General features: G+C 38.5%; 1 protein-coding gene across 1 annotated transcript in view; it reads left to right on the forward strand.

Annotated features, from left to right (window-relative positions):
- LOC132235986 (ankyrin repeat domain-containing protein 26-like) overlaps nt 1-20,819 on the forward strand; it is a 77,101-nt gene that overhangs the window by 27,532 nt on the left and 28,750 nt on the right. The window contains exons 10-16 of the mRNA XM_059699283.1: nt 12,112-12,209; nt 12,879-13,055; nt 13,165-13,328; nt 14,478-14,529; nt 19,862-20,038; nt 20,148-20,324; nt 20,425-20,588. Of these exons, the coding sequence (XP_059555266.1) occupies nt 12,112-12,209; nt 12,879-13,055; nt 13,165-13,328; nt 14,478-14,529; nt 19,862-20,038; nt 20,148-20,324; nt 20,425-20,588 (1,009 nt within the window). The remainder of the gene's footprint in view (nt 1-12,111; nt 12,210-12,878; nt 13,056-13,164; nt 13,329-14,477; nt 14,530-19,861; nt 20,039-20,147; nt 20,325-20,424; nt 20,589-20,819) is intronic.

Raw genomic sequence — 20,819 nt, forward strand, 5'->3', positions numbered from 1 at the left:
GATCCTAGGTGTTGTCCCATATTCAGCTGTGAGGTTGTCAGTGCTTATGTCTGCTTTCCTGGTGAGAGAATTAGCGATGGCTCTAAAGCATCCTATTCTCACATGACACTATGTGAAGGCCCAATCTTTGCTCAATTTTAAATGTTTTGTTAAAGTCTAGATGGCACACAATATATTACTTTCAGTTGTGTGACATAGAGGTTTGACTTTTACATATCTTATGATGCATCACCATGGTAAGTCTAGTTACCATCTATCACCATACCATGTCATTACAGTACTAGAGGCCAGGTGCATGAAATTCATGCATGAGGGAGGGGGTGTGTCCCTCAACCCAGCCTGCACTCTCTCCAATGTGGGACCCCTCAAGAGACTTCTGACTGCCCGTTTAGGCTTGATCCTCCTCGGATTGGGCCTAAATGGGCAGTCTGACATCCCTCTCACAATCCAGGACTGCTGGTTCCCAATTGCTAGCCTGCCTGCCTGCTCATTGACCCGAACCACTCCTGTGCCAGCCTGTTAGATGCCTAACTGTTCCTCTGCCAGCCTGGTAACTCCTAACTGCTTTACCCTGCCAGCTTGGTCGCCTTATGTCCTCCTGTGCAGGACAGGTTGACTCCAATTGCCCTCCCCTGCTGGCCTTGTGACCCCACAACTGCCCTCTCCTGGTTTTCTGGGTCTCCCCCAGCTGCCCTCCCTTTCAGGCCTGGTACCTCCCTACTTCCCTCTCATGCTGGCGTAATAGCCCACAACTGACCTCCCCTGCTGGCCATCTTGTGTCCACATGGGTGCAGCCATTTTGTGTGTTGGAGTGATGGTCAATTTGCATATTACCCTTTTACTAGATAAGATTGACACATTCCCTTTGCTGTACAGTAGATGTCTGTTGTCTATATATTTTATAACTAGAATTCTGCACTTCTTATTCATATTCTTCTATTTCAGCTACCTCTTCAACTCACTACCCTCTGGCAAACATCACTTTGTTCTTTGTAACAATGGGGTGTGGTTTTGTTTTGTTTGCTTTGTGGTTTTAGATTGCACATGTAAGTGAGATAAGATATTTGTCTTTCTAAGTCTTATTTCACTTAGCATAATCTCCACTCAGTCCATGGATGTTGCACTAAGTGACAAAATTTTGTTCTTTTTTACATCTGAGTAATATCACATATGTTGCATCTTCTTTATTCATTTATCTATATAAGGACACCTAGAGTGTTTATATATCTTGGCTATTGTAAATAATGGTGCAGTGAACATAGGGGTGTGGATATCTTTTCAAATTCCTGTTCATGTATTTGTTATATAAATATACAGAAGTGGAATGGCAGTTCTATTTCCAAATTTTTGAAAAAATTCCATGTTGTTGTCTACAATGACTCTACCAATTTACAATCATATGAATAGTACACAAAAGTTTTCTTGTTCTTCATATCCTCACCAACACTTGTTGTTTATTTACTAGAGGCCTGGTGCATGAAATTACTGCACCGGGGAATGGGGGTCCTTCAGCCCAGCCTGCCCCCTCTCACAGTCCAGGAGCCTGCAGTGGATGCGCTGCTGATGGCTTAGGCCAGCTTCCCATAGGTAGCAGGCCTAAGCCACGGTCTGGCAACCGAGGCTTAGAGCATGAGCCGTGTGTGTGTGTGTGTGTGTGTGTGTGTCCTCTGGGACCTGCCCCCAGCCACATTTAATGCTCGGAGCAGTCGTCCCGTGTGTGTGTGTGTGTGTTTGTCCCCACTTGGGGCCTGCCCCCAGCTGCATCAGAGGCTCATAGTAGGCACCTAGTGTGTGTGTGTGTGTGTGTGTGTGTGTGTGTGTGTGTGTCCACTGAGGGCCTGCCCCCAGCCACACCATGGAAACTTGGAGTAGGCACCCCCCTGTGTTGATCTCTCAGACTCCTGGCTGTGCCTGCTTGTTGTTCTCTCCCTTGAGCAATGGCCAGAGCAGGCTGGAAGCTTGACTTCCTCCATCGCCTGCTGAAACCCAAGCCTCCAGCTTCTGGCCACCACTCAAGGTTTTCCTGCGGGTTTTCTTCCGGCACCCAGAATCCTTGTCTTTGGTTCGACCGCAGCAAGCCTTGGCTTCTCTGCTGCCAAACCTCTTCAGTCTTCAGTCTTCAGTCTTCAGTCTTCACAATATTCAGGCTTCACTTTGGCCAGAGCCTTCATTCTCCGCTCAGTGCCTGTGTATGCAAATGAAACACCATCTTTGTTGGATTAATTTGCATACTCATCCGATTGGCTGTTGGGCATAGCAGAGTGACACCAATTTGCATGTTTCTCTTTTATTAGTGTAGATATTTTGATGACAGAATTTTTGAGAGTAGTGAGCTGGCACTTCATTATGGCTTTCATTTGCATTTCCTGATTAGTGATATTGAGATATGTGCTTCCTTTAATTTTTTTTTTTTAAAATAAGCTTTTATTGATATAGAGTGAGAGAAGAGGGGAAAGGGAGAGAGAGATGGAAATATCAAGGAAACAATCACATGACTCGGCTGCCTCGTGCCCACTAATACTGGGCATCAAGCCTGTAACCTGGGCATATGCCCTAAATGGGAGTCCTACCAGGCGTCTCTTGGTCCATGAGATGATTTTCAATCCACTGAATCACACTGGCGTGGCCAATATGTTTCTTTTAATTTGGAAGAAAACTGATTGCCTTGCATTTGACTTCCCCTTCCTAACATATTATAGGCTTGGGTTACATCACATAGTCATTCCTAAACCAGTGAGTGGTAAACTAGTTACAGTGATGAGCTCAGTATAATTATTTCTCTTCTTGCAGCATGGGAGATAACACCTTCGTTGTGTTTCATGACAGTGAATGTCCAAACAGAGTTATGGTTCTCCAGCAAGAGTGGAGACAGAGGAAGGGAGCCAGCAATATTTACCACAGCGACTCAGGAGTTCTGAGCAGAAGTGTAACAAGATTAGGTTTGATTAGGGCCCTCTGGTTGTGATATGAAGTAGGTATTAGCAAGATTTGCCTGTAATAGACCTGATTTTAGGCAATGTGGTCTGTAATATTTACTCAAGTCTGCCATTGTACTGTGAGAGACGTACTAGACAATCTTTAAGTGAACAGGCATGACTGTGTTCCAGTGAGACATTTCTTTACAAAACCTGAGGACAGCTTGTATTTGGCCTGTGATTTCTCATTTCCTAGTGAACCCCCTGGCACCGCATATAAATAAGAGATGATAGGAAAGCACATAAGGAGACTGGGAAACAAAGGAAGATTTTGCCTCTTCGGGCTAGCATTAGTTTATTATGAAGTTTCACCTATCCATGCAGAGGTGAATCAGAAAGCTCAATTTATTCCATTTAAAATGTCATTGTTTTTCTAGGACTATGTCTTTCTCATTGTTTCTGCTCTAAAAAACTTATTAATTTAAGAGGAAACAATAATAATTGGTGGGATTTTCCCCCTGTGAGAGCCATCTGTTAAGTGCCATTGTTTGACTAGGGCAGTTGACAGTAACAAAACAAAGCAGAGACAGAGAAGAGGTCTAGTTCATATAATTTTGTGACGAATCAATGTAAAACATTGGCGGGGAGAGAGAAATGCAAGGTGTTTTGTAGGTTTCCAGGCAGTGCACTGGCATTTAGATTGTACATGAAGAATATGTCTTTGTGAGATGAACAGGAAAGAGCAACAGTTCAACTGAAAAGACCAGTATGTTTCCATACATGTTGAGTTTGTTGGAATATCCATGGATATCCCTACATTCTGGGTAATATTTCTTTGACTTTTTGACTTCCAACAACTTCCTTTAATGGGAAAGCCATGCTTTCATTTTTATAAGAAATTAAGAAAAGGAGGAAATAGAAAGAACTCTGCAAGTACTAGAACACTATTATATGACATGTGATAATTATTGTGGCTTATTGTTCATCAGCATAGGCTATGATGACATATGCCATACAAGCAGAACAAGCTTGATTTCTACAGGCATTTGCCAGCTGCTGGGCAGGGTTGAGAAAAATGACCTCATGCACTACTGCAGAGCCCTCCCCGTCTGAACCCCCCTGCACAAGGATGTGGTAACAGATACAAGGTAGCCTTGGAAGAAGACAGTCTCAAGGGATTCTACGTTATACAACTGGTGTCACAAAGTCTTTTCTACTTATCTTGCAGTTAGAAATGTTGCTAGAAAGAGTCTGTTTCCTATGTTTTGCTAGGCTGCAAAGTGTAGTACTTGGCGACCAAGCTTTTTTGTGATAGAGTGTTTCATCCTAAACTAGCGCATCTTCACTAACGAACTGGAGAAGTTGTATTGTGTTATGGAAAAATAAGTACAGTCTTCTAAACTTTCTTAGTGAAAGGAGTCCATAAAATTCATGCTATATTAGTTTGATACTGTTAGTTTATGATTCTGCTTTTACCATCCATACCATTTTCTGTCAGTCTAATGGGGTTTGTTTGGGATTATGTCCATTGTACATATCAGATCCCATTCTTTTCTTTCTTTCATTTGATATATTTAAAAAGAGAAGGTAAGAATTCTTAATGTATTAATGGCCTACCGACACTATGATTAATATTGACCCTGGTATATGGTGTGTGGTTCCAAAGGAATACTTTCTAACAAAGCATTACTCAGGTACTTTTAATTTCCTGTATATTTATATTATTGTTTCAAAATGTATTTTACCTTTTTCCTTAATAGTACGTGAGATATCTGAAGAAGAGTCTTTATACAGGTAGGATTTTGTGGATTTTTAAAAACAATATTTTACCTAAAGGAATACTAAGAAAAGAATCTAACAGTTCTAGAGTAGTCAACTATTGGCTAGAGTCGGCCCTATATTATGTAACTAACCTGTGTTATTTAGTCATCACAATAACTTTCAAAGTAGCTGTGCTATTGTAATAATTAGGCAAATTTTTATTAATGTGGGAACTGTGGTGCAGGGAGGTGGAGGAATTGACACCTGATTCTATAGTTACCGTGTGTCCACCTGTTTGACTTCCAAATCTATTCCGTTGTTCCTCAACATGTCTGATAAATTCCTGTGTAGCACTGGCTTGAGATAGAGAAGCGAATCAGATCAACTCAGAAAGTAAATCTGATTGTGTGTTAACTCTGATTTAGAGTTTTTCTAAGAGACCTAGTTAGTCCAAGCACTTACCTTACTATTCTTTTTTCTAATATATTTTAATAATTTTTTTAATATATTTTATTGATTTTTTACAGAGAGGAAGGGAGAGAGAGAGTTAGAAACATCTTTGAGAGAGAAACATCGATCAGCTGCCTCATGCACACCCCCCACTGGGGATGTGCCTGCAACCCAGGTACATGCCCTTGACCGGAATCGAACCTGGGACCTTTCAGTCCACAGGCTGATGCTCTATCATCCACTGAGCCAAACCGGTTAGGGCTTACCTTACTATTCTTGACAATTGTAGTGGTATCAGTAAATAGAACCTTTTTCTTCCCGCCAAAGCTACTAGGGTTTATAGCAGTTAGCTATGGCCACAGAACCAAAGAGTATACCTAAGCAAGGCCTGGTTAGGTTAAAATGATATCTTTACATCTTGTAATGAATTATTCATCTGTAAGTAGAGAATATCTATGTATAAACCCTGTTAACTTCATTAAATTCAGCAGGTACTTAGAGGATATTTCTATTTGATTTCTTTATTTATTGTCTTCCCAGTCTGGTTTTCTTTTCAGGCTAGTACCTTAACCTAATTGTATGAGGTTTTTTCATTGTTGCTATACACTATCTTAATTCTCCCATGACTTCTTGACTTTAAAATTTTTTATTCTCTACTTTTTTGGACGTTTCTTTCTTTCTTTTTTTTTAAAAATATGTTTTATTGATTTTTTACAGAGAAGAAGGGAGAGAGATAGTTAGAAACATCGATGTGAGAGAAACATGGATCAGCTGCCTCCCGCACATCTCCTACTGGGAATGTGCCCACAACCCAGGTACATGCCCTTGACTGGAATCGAACCTGGGACCCTTCAGTCCACAGGCCGACGCTCTATCTACTGAGCCAAACCGATTTCAACAGGACGTTTCTTTCATTATGTAATTTTTTTTTTTCCAATTCTGCCACATATGGTGTTCTCCATTTTTCTATAGACAGAATCAAAGGCACAAAGAATTTCAGGAATTTAAGAAAGCCTAGAAATTAATTAAACACAATTCCCTCTAGCTCTTCAACCAGTGTTTAATGTCCTGGCCAAGTGGTTGGTTGCATGGAGTATTAGAAATTCAAAGATTTTAAAATGACTTATTGGGGTATAGTAAAAGTTGGAACTGACTTGTAAATTCAGGTTGATGAGTGTAATACTCTTCCTTCTTTATCATTCTGCAGGTGAGGTTCAAAATACAAATATGGGGAGTGGGCAGTGAATGCAGTCAATAGAAGATAAGAATGGCTTTAGAAGGGGAATCCCAGGTTTCAAGAGGAACAACACTGGGTTGTGATTGGAATAGAGTTTTAGAATGCAGATGGAGATAAGACAAGTTAAAGATACATTTTAAGAAGGAAGGCCACATGATTTGGCAGATTAAAATATTGGGCTCAAGGATCTCCTGAGGAGGTTGTTGTTCTCCTGTTTATTTGTTTAATTGGAGGAGCTAGGAACATTCAAGGTTTCTTTAGAAAGATATTTAAAAAAATTGGAGGCTCTGGAAAGATTCTTTTGATCACAAATACAACTATGGTCTCATCAACCTGAACTCTGACTCACAGAGTGGAGCTTAGGTTCCCTAGAGTCCTAGGGGATGGGAGATGGCTGAACTACATAGATCTATGGCCCAAGGCAGGTGTCTTCTGTCCTCTACCTGTTTTCCAATTAGCTGATGTGACTCCCATGTACACAGAGGGTTGAGTAAGAGTAAGACTAGATGTCAAATCACTAATGGAGTTGGGTGACACACCTGTGTTATGAGTTGATCACTCAGACTTCATTTATTTTCTTTTCCAAGAGCAAGGAAAACAGAGAGCTCCTATTCTTGGTCATTTGAGCCCATGCTTGTTTCATGAGTCTGTGCCTTCATAAGCTTAAGATTTAAATGTTGGAGACTGTATGGAGCCTGCAAAAGTGTGATGTAGGAGTGGGAAGGCTAACAGCATATATATGCATTTGAATATTTAACTTCCCACCATTTCAGAGAACTTGCTGTATGGCTTGAGGATTAATGGAAGGAATGGGATCTCCTTAATAAGTGGTTTCCATGCTAAAGAAACAAGAATGCATTTTTGACTGACATCGCTTAGTCTTTGAACCAGGGACAGATGATGAGGAAGGAACAATGTATCTTCCTGCCTTAATTTGGGTCATCAGATGTGTTCCACTTCAGGGAATAAAAGTTATGTCAGCCAGTAAGTGGTGAAAACCAATTAATCCTAGTCAGCATGTGTCCATTAAATAGTTCATAGGCTGGGAGAGGTCACAGCAGAAGTAGATAACTAAAAGCTTTTTTCAAACATAGGCCTAGTGTTAATTATATAAAGAATCTTTATTTGATATACATAAAGCTGGTCTTCCACTGAAAATTTTGTTTTGTTTTGTTTTTGAAAATGAATTCCCTCATTTGTGCTGTGGATATTTCAGCAAACATCGCATTGCTGTTGCATGTCCTACATCAGACAACTTAGTCTTCAAGGTAAAGTGTTCTCTTGTGGAATTGATTTTCTTGCTCTCAATTGAATTTGTGTAACACTTACTCTTAAAATTTCCTAGTGGCATTCCTATCATTGTTTTATGTTTGTAATGTAAAATTAGTCTTTTCGTAGTTAAATCCTCAAGCAAGGAAATATTTGTTTGCTTTATTGATTTTAGAGAGAGTGGAAGGGGTAGGGGACAGAGAGAGAGAGAGAGAGAGAGAGAGAGAGAGAGAGAGAGAGAGAGAGAGACACTTTGATGTGAGAAACAAACATTGATTAGCTGCCTCCTGCATGGTCCACAATAGGGATTGAACTGATAACTTGGGAATATTGAAATGGGAATTGAACCTGTGACCCTTCAGTGCATGGGTGGACACTCCAAACACTGTGACCCACAGTCCACAGTGCAAAATATATTTACTTTATTGTATGATTCCTTTTATATGCAATTGCCCCAATAAGTGAGTCCATTGAGACAGACATCAGACAAGTGTTTGACAGAGACTGGGTAGGGGAATGGAGATTTCCTATTTCATGAGAATGAGGTTCCCTTCTGGAGTGATGAAGGTTTTTGGAACTAAATAGAGGTGATCAGTGCACAACATGGTACATGTGCCAAATGCTTCTGAATTTTTCACTTTAAAATGGTTGATGTTCGTTGAAGTTAAATCACTAAGAAAAGAATACTGTCATAATCAATCAATAGAATTAAGATCATGTCACACACCTTTTAAAATAATCCAATAGGCCCTTGGGCGGCAAACCACGGCTCTGGAGCTACAAGCGGTTCTTTGGCCCCTTGAGTGTGGGTCTTCCACAAAATACCGCCATACTCAAGGGGCCAAAGAGCCACATGTGGCTCATGAGCTGCGGTTTGCCGAGCCGTAAGTTTGCCGACCACTTCATTAGGCTCATTTAAATCATGTCTTCTGGTAAAGGTTACATTGTTAATTTGAGATTTTTCTTATTTCTTGAGATAGGCCTGTATTGCTGTGAGTTTCCCTCTTAGAACTGCTTTCATGATGTCCCATAGATTTTTAGTTGTCATGTTCTCATTTCATTTGTGTCAAGGTATCATTTGATTTCTTCCTTGATCTCATTTTTAACCCAGTGACTTCTCTGAACTCTCCAAGTGTTTGTGTGTTTTTTTACGGTTTTCTTTTTCTTTTTTTTTTCTTCTTAAATTGATTTCTTGTTGGATACCATTGTGCTTGGAGAAGATGTGTAAAATGATTTCAATCTTTTTAAATTTACTGAGGCTTGTTTTATGGCTTTACTCATGGTCTAGTTTGGAAATTATTCCATGTACACTTGAAGAAAATTTATACCCTGCAAGTTTAGGGTAATAACACTCTGAAAATAAAAATGAAATGCATCAGGTAAAATATGTCCTTAAAGGTGCTGTTATCTTCATGATTTTTTTGTAAGATCTATTCTTTGATGTCAATGGAGAATTTAATATTTTAACTATGATGGTATCAATATTTGCTTTATGGATTGAAGTGCTCCTGTTTATAAATGTAATTTCTTCTTGTTAGATTGATCCCATATCATTATGCAATGGCCTCCTTTGTCTCTTTCTATAGTCTTAGATTTAACTTCTATTTTCTCTGAAATAAGTATTGCTATCCCAGCTTTTGCTGTTGTTTGCATTTAAAAATATTTAAGAAATATATTTTATTTTATTTTTTAAATACATTTTTATTGATTTCAGGGAGAGGAAGGGAGAGGGATAAAGAGCTCTAAACATCAAGAAGAGAGAAACATCCATCCTCTGCCTTCTTCATGCCTGCTTCTGAGGATTTGGCCTGTATTCCGGGCGTGTGCCCTGACCAGGCTGGTAACCTCTTGTTTCTTAGGTAGACACTTGACTGTTGAGCAACACCGGCCACAGGAATATTTTTTAAGTGAATTTGTATTTATTGATTTGAGAGAGAGAGAAAAAAGGATAGACAGAAAAAGGAAGAAACATTGATTTGTTGCTCCACTTATTTATGCATTCATTGGTTGCTTCTTATATATCCCTGATGAGAGATTAAACCCACAAAGTTGGCACATTGGGCCAACACTCTAACCAAATGAGACACCAGACTAGGGCCCTTTTTGTTTGTATTTTCAGGAAATATCTTTTTCCTTCTTTTTCCTTTCAGTATGTGTGTATCTTTTTCTGAAGATGTTCTTTTTTAGATGGCACATATTAGGATCTTGTTTTCTTAGCCATCCATTTAACTCTGTCTTTTGATTGGAGCTTTTAAGACATATATGCCTCCTGCTGGGCATTTACAGGGATTATTGATAGGTACTGGCTTATTGCTATTTTATTCTTTAAAATTATGTCCCCTGCCTTTTTCTTTTGCTTTTTATATAGAAGCCACTTTAACATTTCCCATGATATTGTCTCTTTTTTTGTGTGTGTGATGAACTTCTTTAGGTTACCTAGGAAGCTCTTTATCTCCTCTTCAATTAGAAATGATACCTTTGATGAGTAGAGTAGTCTTGGTTGTAGGTCCTACTGTTTTATCACTTTGAATATTTTGTACCAGTAACTATCAGCCTGAAATGTTTCTGTTGAGAAAGCATCTAATAGACTTATGGGGACTCCCTTATTGGGTGCTATCTGGTTTTCCCTCTCTGCTTCTTAGATCTCCTTTTCTTGAAGCTTTTCCATCTTAATTACAAAGTGTCTTGTTTGGGACTCTCTTTGCATCCTGCACTTGTGTGGCCTCTTCTTCACCAGGCTAAGGAAGTTTTCAGTCATTATTTTCTCAAATAGGTTCTTAATTTTTCTCTTGTTCTCCTCCTTCTGGTGTGCCTATGGACATTGCTATGTTTTCTGTTATCCAAGAAATTTCTTAAACTAGTTTAATTGAGAAAAATAATATATATACTAGAGGCCCAGTGCACAAAATTCATGCACTAGAGGGGGTTCCTTCAGCCTGGCCTGCACCCTCTCCAATCCGGGACTCCTCAGGGGATGTCTTACTGCCGGTTTAGGCCCGATTCTGCAGTTGGACTTTCCTCTCGCAATTCAGGACAGCTAACCCCTAACCACTCACCTGTCTGCCTGCCTGATTGCCCCTAAACACTCTGCCTGCCTGCCTGCCTGATCATTTCTAACCCCTTTGCCTTCCTGCCTGATGCCCCTAACCTCACTTCCCTGCCATCCTGTTCGCCCCAAACCACTCTCTCCCGCTTGCCTAATAACCCCTTCTGCCTTGGCCCCCGCCACTGTGGCTTTGTCCAGAAGGACATCCAAAAGGAAGTCCGGAAGATGTCCGGTCTATCCAGTCTAATTACCATATTATCCTTTTATTAGTATAGATACTTTCATAAAAGTATCTCTTCTTTATATACACTTTTATAAAAGTATGTGTGCTTTTATAAAAGTATATATATTGCTGCTCTAATTGGTTGCTTCCTGCTATATTCTCTTCTAAGTCAAAGATTCTATTCTATGCTTCATTTTCTCTGCTATGATTCTTTCTTGTGTTTTCTTCATTTCAGGTATTATTTCTTCATTTCTGAGTGGATATTTTTTATGACTTATTAACACTTTTTCATACATACTGTCTCCTTGTTGAAGTTCTCGCTATGTCCCTTGAGCATCTTTGTACCAATGTTTTTGAACTCTGTATGTGGTGCTTATCTTGCCTCGATTTCATTTATTTGTTTTTTTCTGGGAATTTTTCCTGTTTCTTAATTAGAGCACATTTCTTTTTCTTCCCATTTAAGCTTTCCCTCTATATTTGTTTCCATGAATATGGGTAGATGTTCTTTGCCTCCAAGTCTTGGAAAAATGGCCTTCTGTATTAGGTGTTTTGTCAGGCTCATTGGAACATACTTTCTGATCACCAGAGCTAAGAGCTCCAGGAATGTCACTTGTGTGTGATGTGAGCCCTCTTTTGTAGAGTGTTGATGTTGGTCTATTAGTGGATGGTGTTGCTGCTCAGGATGGCTGACCACAGTATACAAGCTGCTGTGTGATGGCTGACCCAATGTTGAGTAATGCACAACAGTGTGGTATGGCACGTGCCAAGACCTTCCTTTCAGTGTTTGTCTTGTGGAGATAACTGGTTAATGCTCTGTAGCTCCCCACTGGAGCCTCTTGATATGGGGGTGGTGGGCACTCTGTTGTAAGTCAATGTCAGTCTTTGCCTGTGATTTTTCCCGAGCAACCTGTATGGAGCTACAGAGTGATGCAGTGTTTGTGACAGCCTCTTCTAGGCCTAGGTGCGCCAGGGAGGGGCCAAGCTGCACAGCAATGCCTCCTTCTCCCAGCACGAAGCCCTTGAGGCAACTAAGAACAAAGCCCAAGTCACTCTGAGTTCCTCTTCTGCCTACCAGCTTTCTGTTGGGGTCAATCACTGAAAGAGCACCCATTGGTATATGAGTCCCAAGAGATAAGTGAGTCACCAGGTAGGTGTGTATGGTGCTTACCATGTTGACAGTTTGAAACTCAATTTCATTTCTGATTGTAAGGCCCCTCAGCAAAAGTCCCAGCATACACAAATACCAGCTCATCACCACTGGGTACCCATGGACGTAATGGTTTGATGGAACCTAAGAGACTCTTTGGGGTAAGGCCAGCAGAATTCATCAGGCCCAAAATACCAAGATTTGGTCTGAAATTAGGGGAACATTACTCACTTTCCAAAATTGAACTTTAACTAACAATTCATTGGCTTCATTCTGCTCCAATGTTGTAGTATATTGGTTCATATTGTTCTTTTAATTCCACCACTTTTGATAATTTTAAAGATCTTTAAAAAATTGTAAAAGGCATTGTGGGAAACAATAGCTTCATGAAGAAAGAGGAAGGTTTCCTATTTGTTACTGAGGCACAATTTCACATCTTCTAAATCAATCTGTGTAATGCAAGACCAAGGTAGGAAAGACAAAAGTGGGAAATTTGGCATCTTTGCCATTTTATTTCATTGTCTCTGATAGATAAATGGGATGAGGTTGAGAAGGGGAAATGTCAGGTAGCAAAGAGTGGATATAATGTGAATAGGTGCACAAAATTAAGAAAGCCCTTTTAGAAATCTGGATAATCCCTCACCTATACAGAAACAGATAGGAAACAGAATTTACAATTTCCATGACCTGTTATGATAAAATTAAACATTCAAAATATTTTTATTGATTCAAGTCATAGCAATGTCATTACTGTAATAAAATTAATGAAAATACAACTTTTGAATGAATAAGGTAATAACAATAATCATAATATCAAACTTTCATCAAAGGTTGAAGAAGAGGAGGAAGCGAAAAGTAGAAAAAGGGAAACGTCAAAAAGCATGCATGATGGTGCTGATGATGACGGTAACAATGGTGGACTGAGTCAGCACAGCAACAGGGAACAGAGTGATAACCAGCAGCCAAAAGATAACATTAGTGAGAATGCAGTCATTTTAATGAATAAGGTAATAACAAACCCAAATGATAAAAGACAAGTGACAGAACTAATGACAACACACTCCTTTTAATGAATAAGGTAATTACAATACCCTCAATATCAAACTTCCATCAAAGGTTGAAGAACAAGAGAAAAAGACAAGTAGTAAAAGGGAAGTGTCAGATAACATGCATGATGGTGCTGAAGAAAACAGTGACAATGTTGGTGTGAGGCAGAAAGGCAACATGGAACAAAGTGAGAAGCAGCAGGTTCCTATTAAGGAGAAAGAAAATTCTCATAGGTAAGCCTATAGCAGTATTTAGCAGTAGGTAATTATTCTTTTCCTATAAAACCAATTCCAATTTGAGCTGATATTCATGATTTACAGATTTACATTTATACTAGATAGACCCTTGCCTGCTGATCAGAAAACAATGCATATCAACAAACAATGAGATACCATATTTTGAACATAAAATGATAATTATTAAATTTAAAAAATAAAACCAGATTGGCCATGAGAGGAAAAAGGCATTCTCCTGTAGTATTGGTAGATGAAATGAGCACATCTTTTTAGAAGGTTAATTGAGCTTGTTTCAAATATTCAAGTATGTCATTCCTTTCCCAATAGCTTCACTTCCATAACTAGATCCTACACGAAAACATAACTTGTATAAACATACACATATGCAGCCTAGGGACATTCATTTTATATTATTATGTGTATAAAACATACAGTAGGTCAGTACATATGTATATATGTAATATTACAGAGGCTAACAACATATACTTTTGTTCTTTGGCATTTGGACATTTAACTTTCCACCATTTCAGGGAAATTACTGTGTGGTTTGAGGGCGAAAGGAAGGAGTGGGATCTCCTTAATAAGTGGTTTCCATGCAAAAAAAGCAAGACTGCCATTTTTTCCTGAAATCTATTAGTCTTTGAACCAGTGACAGGTGATGAGGAAGGAACAATGTATCTTCCTGCCTTGATTTAGGTCATCAGATGTGTTCCAGTTCAGGGAATAAAAGTTATGTGAGCCAATAAGTAGTGAAAACAAATTACTCCCAATCAGAGTGTGCTCATTAAATACTTCATAGACTGGGAGAGGTGACAGCAGAAGTAGATAACTAAAAGTTTTTTAAAACATAGGCCCTTGCCCTAACGGGTTTGGCTCATTTAATTGAGTGTCAGCCTGCGGACTCAAGGGTCCCAGTTTGGAGTCCAGTCAAGGGCATGTATCTTAGTTGTGTGCACATCCCCAGTAGGGAGTGTGCAGTAGGCAGCTGATAGATGTTTCTCTATCATCGTTGTTTCTAAAATATAGGCCCAATGTTAATTATATAAAGAATCTTTATTTGATATACAGAAAGCTGATATTTCACTGAAAATTTTGTTGCCCTTTTTAAAGACATGGATTCTCTCATTGGTGCTGTGGATTTTACAGGAAACGTCGCATTGCTGTTGCATGTCCTACATCAGACAATGTAGTCTTCAAGGTAATGTGCTCTCTTGTGAAATTAACTGTCTTGCTCTCAATTGAATTTTGTGTAACACTTACCCTTAAAATTTCCTAATGGCCTTCCTATCATTTTTTTCTGTTTGTAATGCAAAATTAGTCTTTTCATATTTAAATCTTCAAGCTGGAAAATGTTTTATTTTCGTTTTACTGATTTTAGGGAGAGTAGAGGGATGGAGAGAGAGAGAGAGAGAGAGAGAGAGAGAGAGAGAGAGAGAGAGAGAGACATTGATGTGAGGGAAAGATTTTGATTGGCTGCCGCCTGCAAGTAGGATGGTCCGCAACAGGGATTGGTCTGACAACCTCTATATATGCCCTGACTGGGAACTGAACCTATGACCATCAGTGCATGGGATGATGCTCCAAACATGGAGCCCCACAGTCCAAAGGGGAAAATATATTTACTTTATTGCATTGTTCCTTTTATATGCAATTTCCATAATAATTGTGTCAATAGAGACAGAAATCAGACAAGTGTTTTCCAGAGACTGGGTAGGGGGAACGGGAGTTCCAATTTCATGGGAATAAGGTTCCCTTCTGGATTGGTGAAAGGTTTCAGAACTAAATAGAGGTGATCATTACACAACATGGTACATGTGCCAAATGATACTGAATTTTATACTATAAAATGGTATATTTTATATTTGGTGAAGTTTAATCACTAAGAAAAGAATACTGTCATAATCAATCAAATTAAGATCATGTTACACACCTTTTAAAGCAATCCAATAGGCTCATTTAAAACATGTCTTCTGGTAAAGGTTACATTGTTCATTTGAGACTTTTCTTATTTCTTGCATTAGGCCTGTATTGCTGTGAATTTCCCTCTTAGGACTGCTTCCATGTTGTCCCATAGATTTTGAATTATCATGTTCTCATTTGATTAGTCTCAAGTTATTTTTTGATTTTTCTCCTTGAATTCATTGTTAATTCATTCACTTTTTAGTAACAGGTTATTTACCCTCCATGTGTTCGTGTGTAATAATTTCTAGTTTGACACCACTGTGGTTGGAACAGATGTGAGGAATGATTGCAGCCTTCTGAAATTTACCTAGGCTTGTTTTATAGCCTTGCCAGTTCCATGGCCTACCTAGGAACTGTTCCATGTGCACTCAAAGAAAATTTGCCCTCTGCATTTTTAGGTTCATAATGCTCTGAACATATCAATAAAATTCATTAGAGTTTTGGTTGGAACTTTTAAGATATATACATTTACTTCATTGATTTTTTTGAAAGATCTATCTACTAATATCAATGGGGTATTGAACTCACTAACTATGATTATGTTGATATTTCCTTTGTATATTGAAGTGCTCCTCTGGCTGGTGGATATATATTGATAAGGTTTATTTCTTCTTGTTGGATTGATCCCATATCATTATGTATTGACCTTCTTTGTCTCTTTTTATAACCTTACATTTAACTTCTATTTTTTCCTCACATAAGTATTACTTTCCCAGTGGAAAAATTACTTTTTGTGGTTGGCATTTTATTAATTTATTTATTTAATTAAATTGTATTGGGATGACATTAGTCTACATGAACATATAGGTTCCATGTGGGGATTACTAATTTACAAAATCTGTAAATAGGACCATGCGCCCACCACCCAAATTCAAATCTCCTGTGAACTCATATTAGGACCCCTTTTTTCCCACAACCACTCGTTGTTTGCATTTTAAGTATTTTTAAAATATGTTTTATTGATTTTTTAAAATATTTTTATTTATTTCAGGGAGAGAAAGGGAGATGGATGTACAGATGAAAACATCTATGAGATAGAAATATCCATCCTCTGCCTTCTGCATGCCCCCATGTTCCCTGAACAGCTATCAGACTGTCACCTCTTGTTTCCTTTGTAAACACTTGATCACTGAGAAACACTGGCCAGGTGAACATTTTTTCAGTAGAATTTTTACTGATTGATTTTCAGAGAGAAAAAGAGAAAGCAAGCGAGACAATAGAGAGAGAGAGATAGAAAGAGAGACAACCATTGATTTGTTGTGCCACTTACTTATACATTCATTGCTTGCTTCTTGTATATGTCCTAATGAGAGTTTGAACCAGCAAACTTGCTGTATAGGGACACTAGCCAATTGAGCCACCAGATCGGGCCTTTTTTGTTTCTATTTTCAGAAAATATCTTCTTCTATCCTTCTACTATCAATATGTATGTATGTTTTGCTGATGTTGTTCTCTGGAAGACAGCACATGTAGGGAATTTGTTTTCTTATCCACCTATCTACACTAGCCAATTGAGCCACCAGATCGGGACTTTTTTGTTTCTATTTTCAGAAAATATCTTCTTCTATCCTTCTACTATCAGTATGTATGCATGTTTTGCTGATGTTGTTCTCTGGAAGACAGCACATGTATTGAATTTGTTTTCTTATCCACCTATCTACTCTATGTCTTTGGATTGGAGCTTTTAAGATATATACATTTGCCCTAACCAGTTTGGCTCAGTGGATAGAGTGTTGGCCTGTGGAATGATAGGTCCCGGGTTTAATTCCGGCCAAGGGCATGTACCTTGGTTGCGGGCACATCCCCAGTAGGAGGTGTGCAGGGGGCGGCTGATTGATGTTTCTCTCTCATTGATGTTTCTAACTCAATATCTCTCCCCCCTCCTGTCTGTAAAAATCAATAAAATATATATTTAAAAAAATGATATATACATTTACAGGGATTATTGATAGCTACTCGCTTGTTGCTATTTTATTCTTTATAATTATGTCTACGACCTCTTAATTTTACTTTATATACAAATCTCTTTAATAATTTCTCTAATACTATCTTCTTTTTGTGTTATCAACTCCTTTAGGTTACTTAGAAAGCTCTTTATCTCTTTTCAATATTAAATATGACAGCTTTGCCATATGGGGTAGTCTTGGATGTAGGTCCTTCTTTTTCATCACTTTGAATATTTTGTTCTAATCCTTACCAGCCTGAAATGTGTCTGTTGAGAAAGCAACTAACAGTCTTATTGGGGCTCCCTTATAGGTAACTATTTGTTTTTCATTTCTGCTTCTAAGATCCTCTCTTTGTGTTTAACTTTTGCCATTTTAATTATGAAGTGGCTTGGTCTAGGTCTCTTTTAGTTCATCTTGTTTGAGACTGCCTTTCCTGCACTTCTATGTATTTTTCTTCACCAGGTCAGGGAAATCTCAGTCATTTTGTTTCTTTAAATAGATTCTTAATGTTTGCTCTCACTCTCCTCCTTCTGGTACCCCTATAATGTGGATGTGGCTATGCTCTCTGTTATCCCAGAAGTCGCTTAAACTACTCTCATTAAAGTAGTTTATATATATGATGACTATATATATATATATATATATATATATATATATATATATACACTAATTCGGTGTTTCCTGCTACCTGTCTTGTAAGTGAAATATTCGAATCTAGACTTCATTTTCCTGCTGTTGATTCCTGTTGATTCCTTCTTTTGTATTGTTCATTTCAAGTATTGCACTCTTCATTTCTGAATGGATATTTTATGATTCATTTATCCCTTTTTATTTCTTTTGTCATTGTCAAAGTTCTCACTATGTTCCTTTAGCATCTTTGTAACCATATTCTTCAACCTTGAATCTGGTGCATTTCTTCTCTTCATTTCATTTAGCTCTTTTCTCAGGGGATTTATCCTATGGTTTTTTTTTTGTTTGTTTGTTTCTTCGTTTGTTTGTTTATTGTATGTGTAAGTGTGTGTGTGTACGTGTGTACGTGTGTGTGTGTGTGTGTGTGTGTGTGTGTGTGTGTGTGTTTCATTTGGTGCATCTTTTGTCTTCTCCTCATTTAAGCTTTCTCTCTGTGTTTGTTTCTAGGAATATGGGTAGATCTACTATGCCTCCCAGTCTTGGAACAATGGACTAATGTGTTAGGTGTCTTGTCAGTCTCATTGGCACAATCGTTCTGATCATCAGAGCTGGGCGCTCCAGGAATGTCACTTGTGTGTGTTATGTGAGCTCTCCTTTTATAGAGTCTTGATGCTGTCCTATTTGTGGATGGGGTTGATGCTCACGCTGGCTTCCCACAGTGTATGAGATGCTTTGTGAAGTCTGACACCATGTCAAGTAATACACTGCAGTATGTTGTGGTGCCTTTTGAGATCTTCATTTGGGTGTACTGATTGTGGAGTAATTGCTTCATGTTCTGTAACTCCCCACTGGAACCTCTGGGGATGGGGGTGGTGGGCACTCTGTTGTAAGTCAATGTCAGTCTTTGCCTGTGATTCTCCCTGGGAGACCTGTGTGGAGCTACAAAGTGATGCAGTGTTTGTGACAGTCTCTGCTAGGCCTAGGTGCACCAGGGAGGGGCCAAGCTGCACAACAATGCCTCCTTCCACCAGCACCAAGCCCTGGAGGCAGCTAAGAACAAAGTCCAAATCTCTCTGAGATCCACCTCTGCCAACTAGCTTTCTGTAGGGGTCAATCACTGAAAGAGCTCCCATTGGTATGAGTCCCAAGGGGTAAGTGAGTCACCAGGTAGGTGTGAATGGTGTTTACTATGTTGATACAGATTCAAGCTCAGCTTCATTTCTGGCTGTGAGGCCACTCAGCAAAAGTCAGAGGTATGCTAACAGCAGCTATGATGCACTGGGTACCCAACGACCTTATGGTTGGGAGGAACTTCAAAGAGTCATTACTGTAAGGCCAGCAGAATTCATTAGGCCCCCAAAACCAAGACTAGCTTTCGAATTAGGCGAGCATTACTCACTTTCCAAAACTGTATTTTAGCTAACAATTCATTGGCTTCACTCTGTTTCAATGTTGTAGTATGTTGGTTCATATATTTTATAAATGCCATCACTTTTGATACCTTTAAAGATCTTAAATAAATGTAAGGCAATGTGGGAAACGATAGCTTCGTGAAGAAAGAGGAAACCTTCCTATTTGCTACTGAGGCACAATGTCACATCCTCTAAATCTATCTATGTCATGCAAGACCAGCTAGTAAAGACAAAAGTGGGAATGTTGCATCCTTGTCTTTTTCTTTCATTGTCTCTGATAGATAAATGGGATGGGGGTGAGGAGGGAAAATGTTAGGCAGCAAAGAGTGGATATAATGTGAATAGAAGCACAAAATTAAGAAAGCTCTTTTAGAAATCTTGGAAAATCTGGATCCTATACAGAAACAGAATTGAAGCATAATTTACAATTTCAATGACCTATTATGATAAAATTAAACATTCAAACATTTTTATTGATTCAAGTCATAGGAATTTCATTACTGTAATGAAATTAATGAAAATATAACTTTTGAATGAATAAGGTAATAACAATAACCATTATATCAAACTTGCATCAAAGGTTAAAGAAAAAAATAAGCAGACAAACAGTAAAAGGGAAGTGTCAGAAAACGTGTATGATGCTGCTAATGATGACAGTGACAAAAATGGATTGAGACAGCAAATCAACAGTGAACAAACTGATTCCCAGCAGCCAAATGGTAAAATTAATGAAAACACAGCCTTCTTAGTGGATAAGGTAATAACAAACACAACTGATAAAAGCCAAATGTCAACATTAAATAAAACACACTTGTTTTAATGAATAAGGTGACAACAATATCCTTAATATCAAATTTTCATCAAAGGTTAAAGAAAAGGAGAAACAGAAAAGTAGCAAAAGGGAAGCGTCAGAAAACACATATGATGGTGCTGATGATGACAATGAGAATGATGGATTGAGTAAGCACAGCATCAGGGAACAAACTGATAACCAGCACCCAAATGATAACATTAATGAAAATGCAGTCATTTTGATGAATAAGGTAATAACAACCCCAAATGATAAAAGCCAAATGACAAAATTAATGAAAACACACTCCTTTTAATGAATAATGTAATAACAATATCAAACTTTCTTCAAAGGTTGTAGAACAAGAGAAGAAGACAAGTAGTAAAAGGGAAGTGTCAGGTAACATGCATGTTGGTGCTGAAGACAACAGTGACAGTGTTGGTGTGAGGCAGAAAAGCAACATTGAACAAAGTGAGAAGCAGCAGGTTTTTATTAAGGAGAAAGAAAATTCTCATAGGTAAGCCTATAGCAGTATTTAGCAGTAGGTAATTATTATTTTCCTATAAACCCAATTCCAATGTGAGCTGATATTCATGATTAACAGATTTACATTTATACTAGATAGAACCTTGCTTGCTGATCAGAACCAAATGTCTATCAGCAAACAATGAGATACCATTTTATCAAGTTATAATGATAATTATTGTCTGTAAAAAATAAAAGCCAGAGTTGTCCCATGAGAGGAAAA

The sequence above is a fragment of the Myotis daubentonii genome, chromosome 1 (assembly GCF_963259705.1).
Source record: "Myotis daubentonii chromosome 1, mMyoDau2.1, whole genome shotgun sequence".
In the NCBI taxonomy this organism is placed as follows: Eukaryota; Metazoa; Chordata; class Mammalia; order Chiroptera; family Vespertilionidae; genus Myotis; species Myotis daubentonii.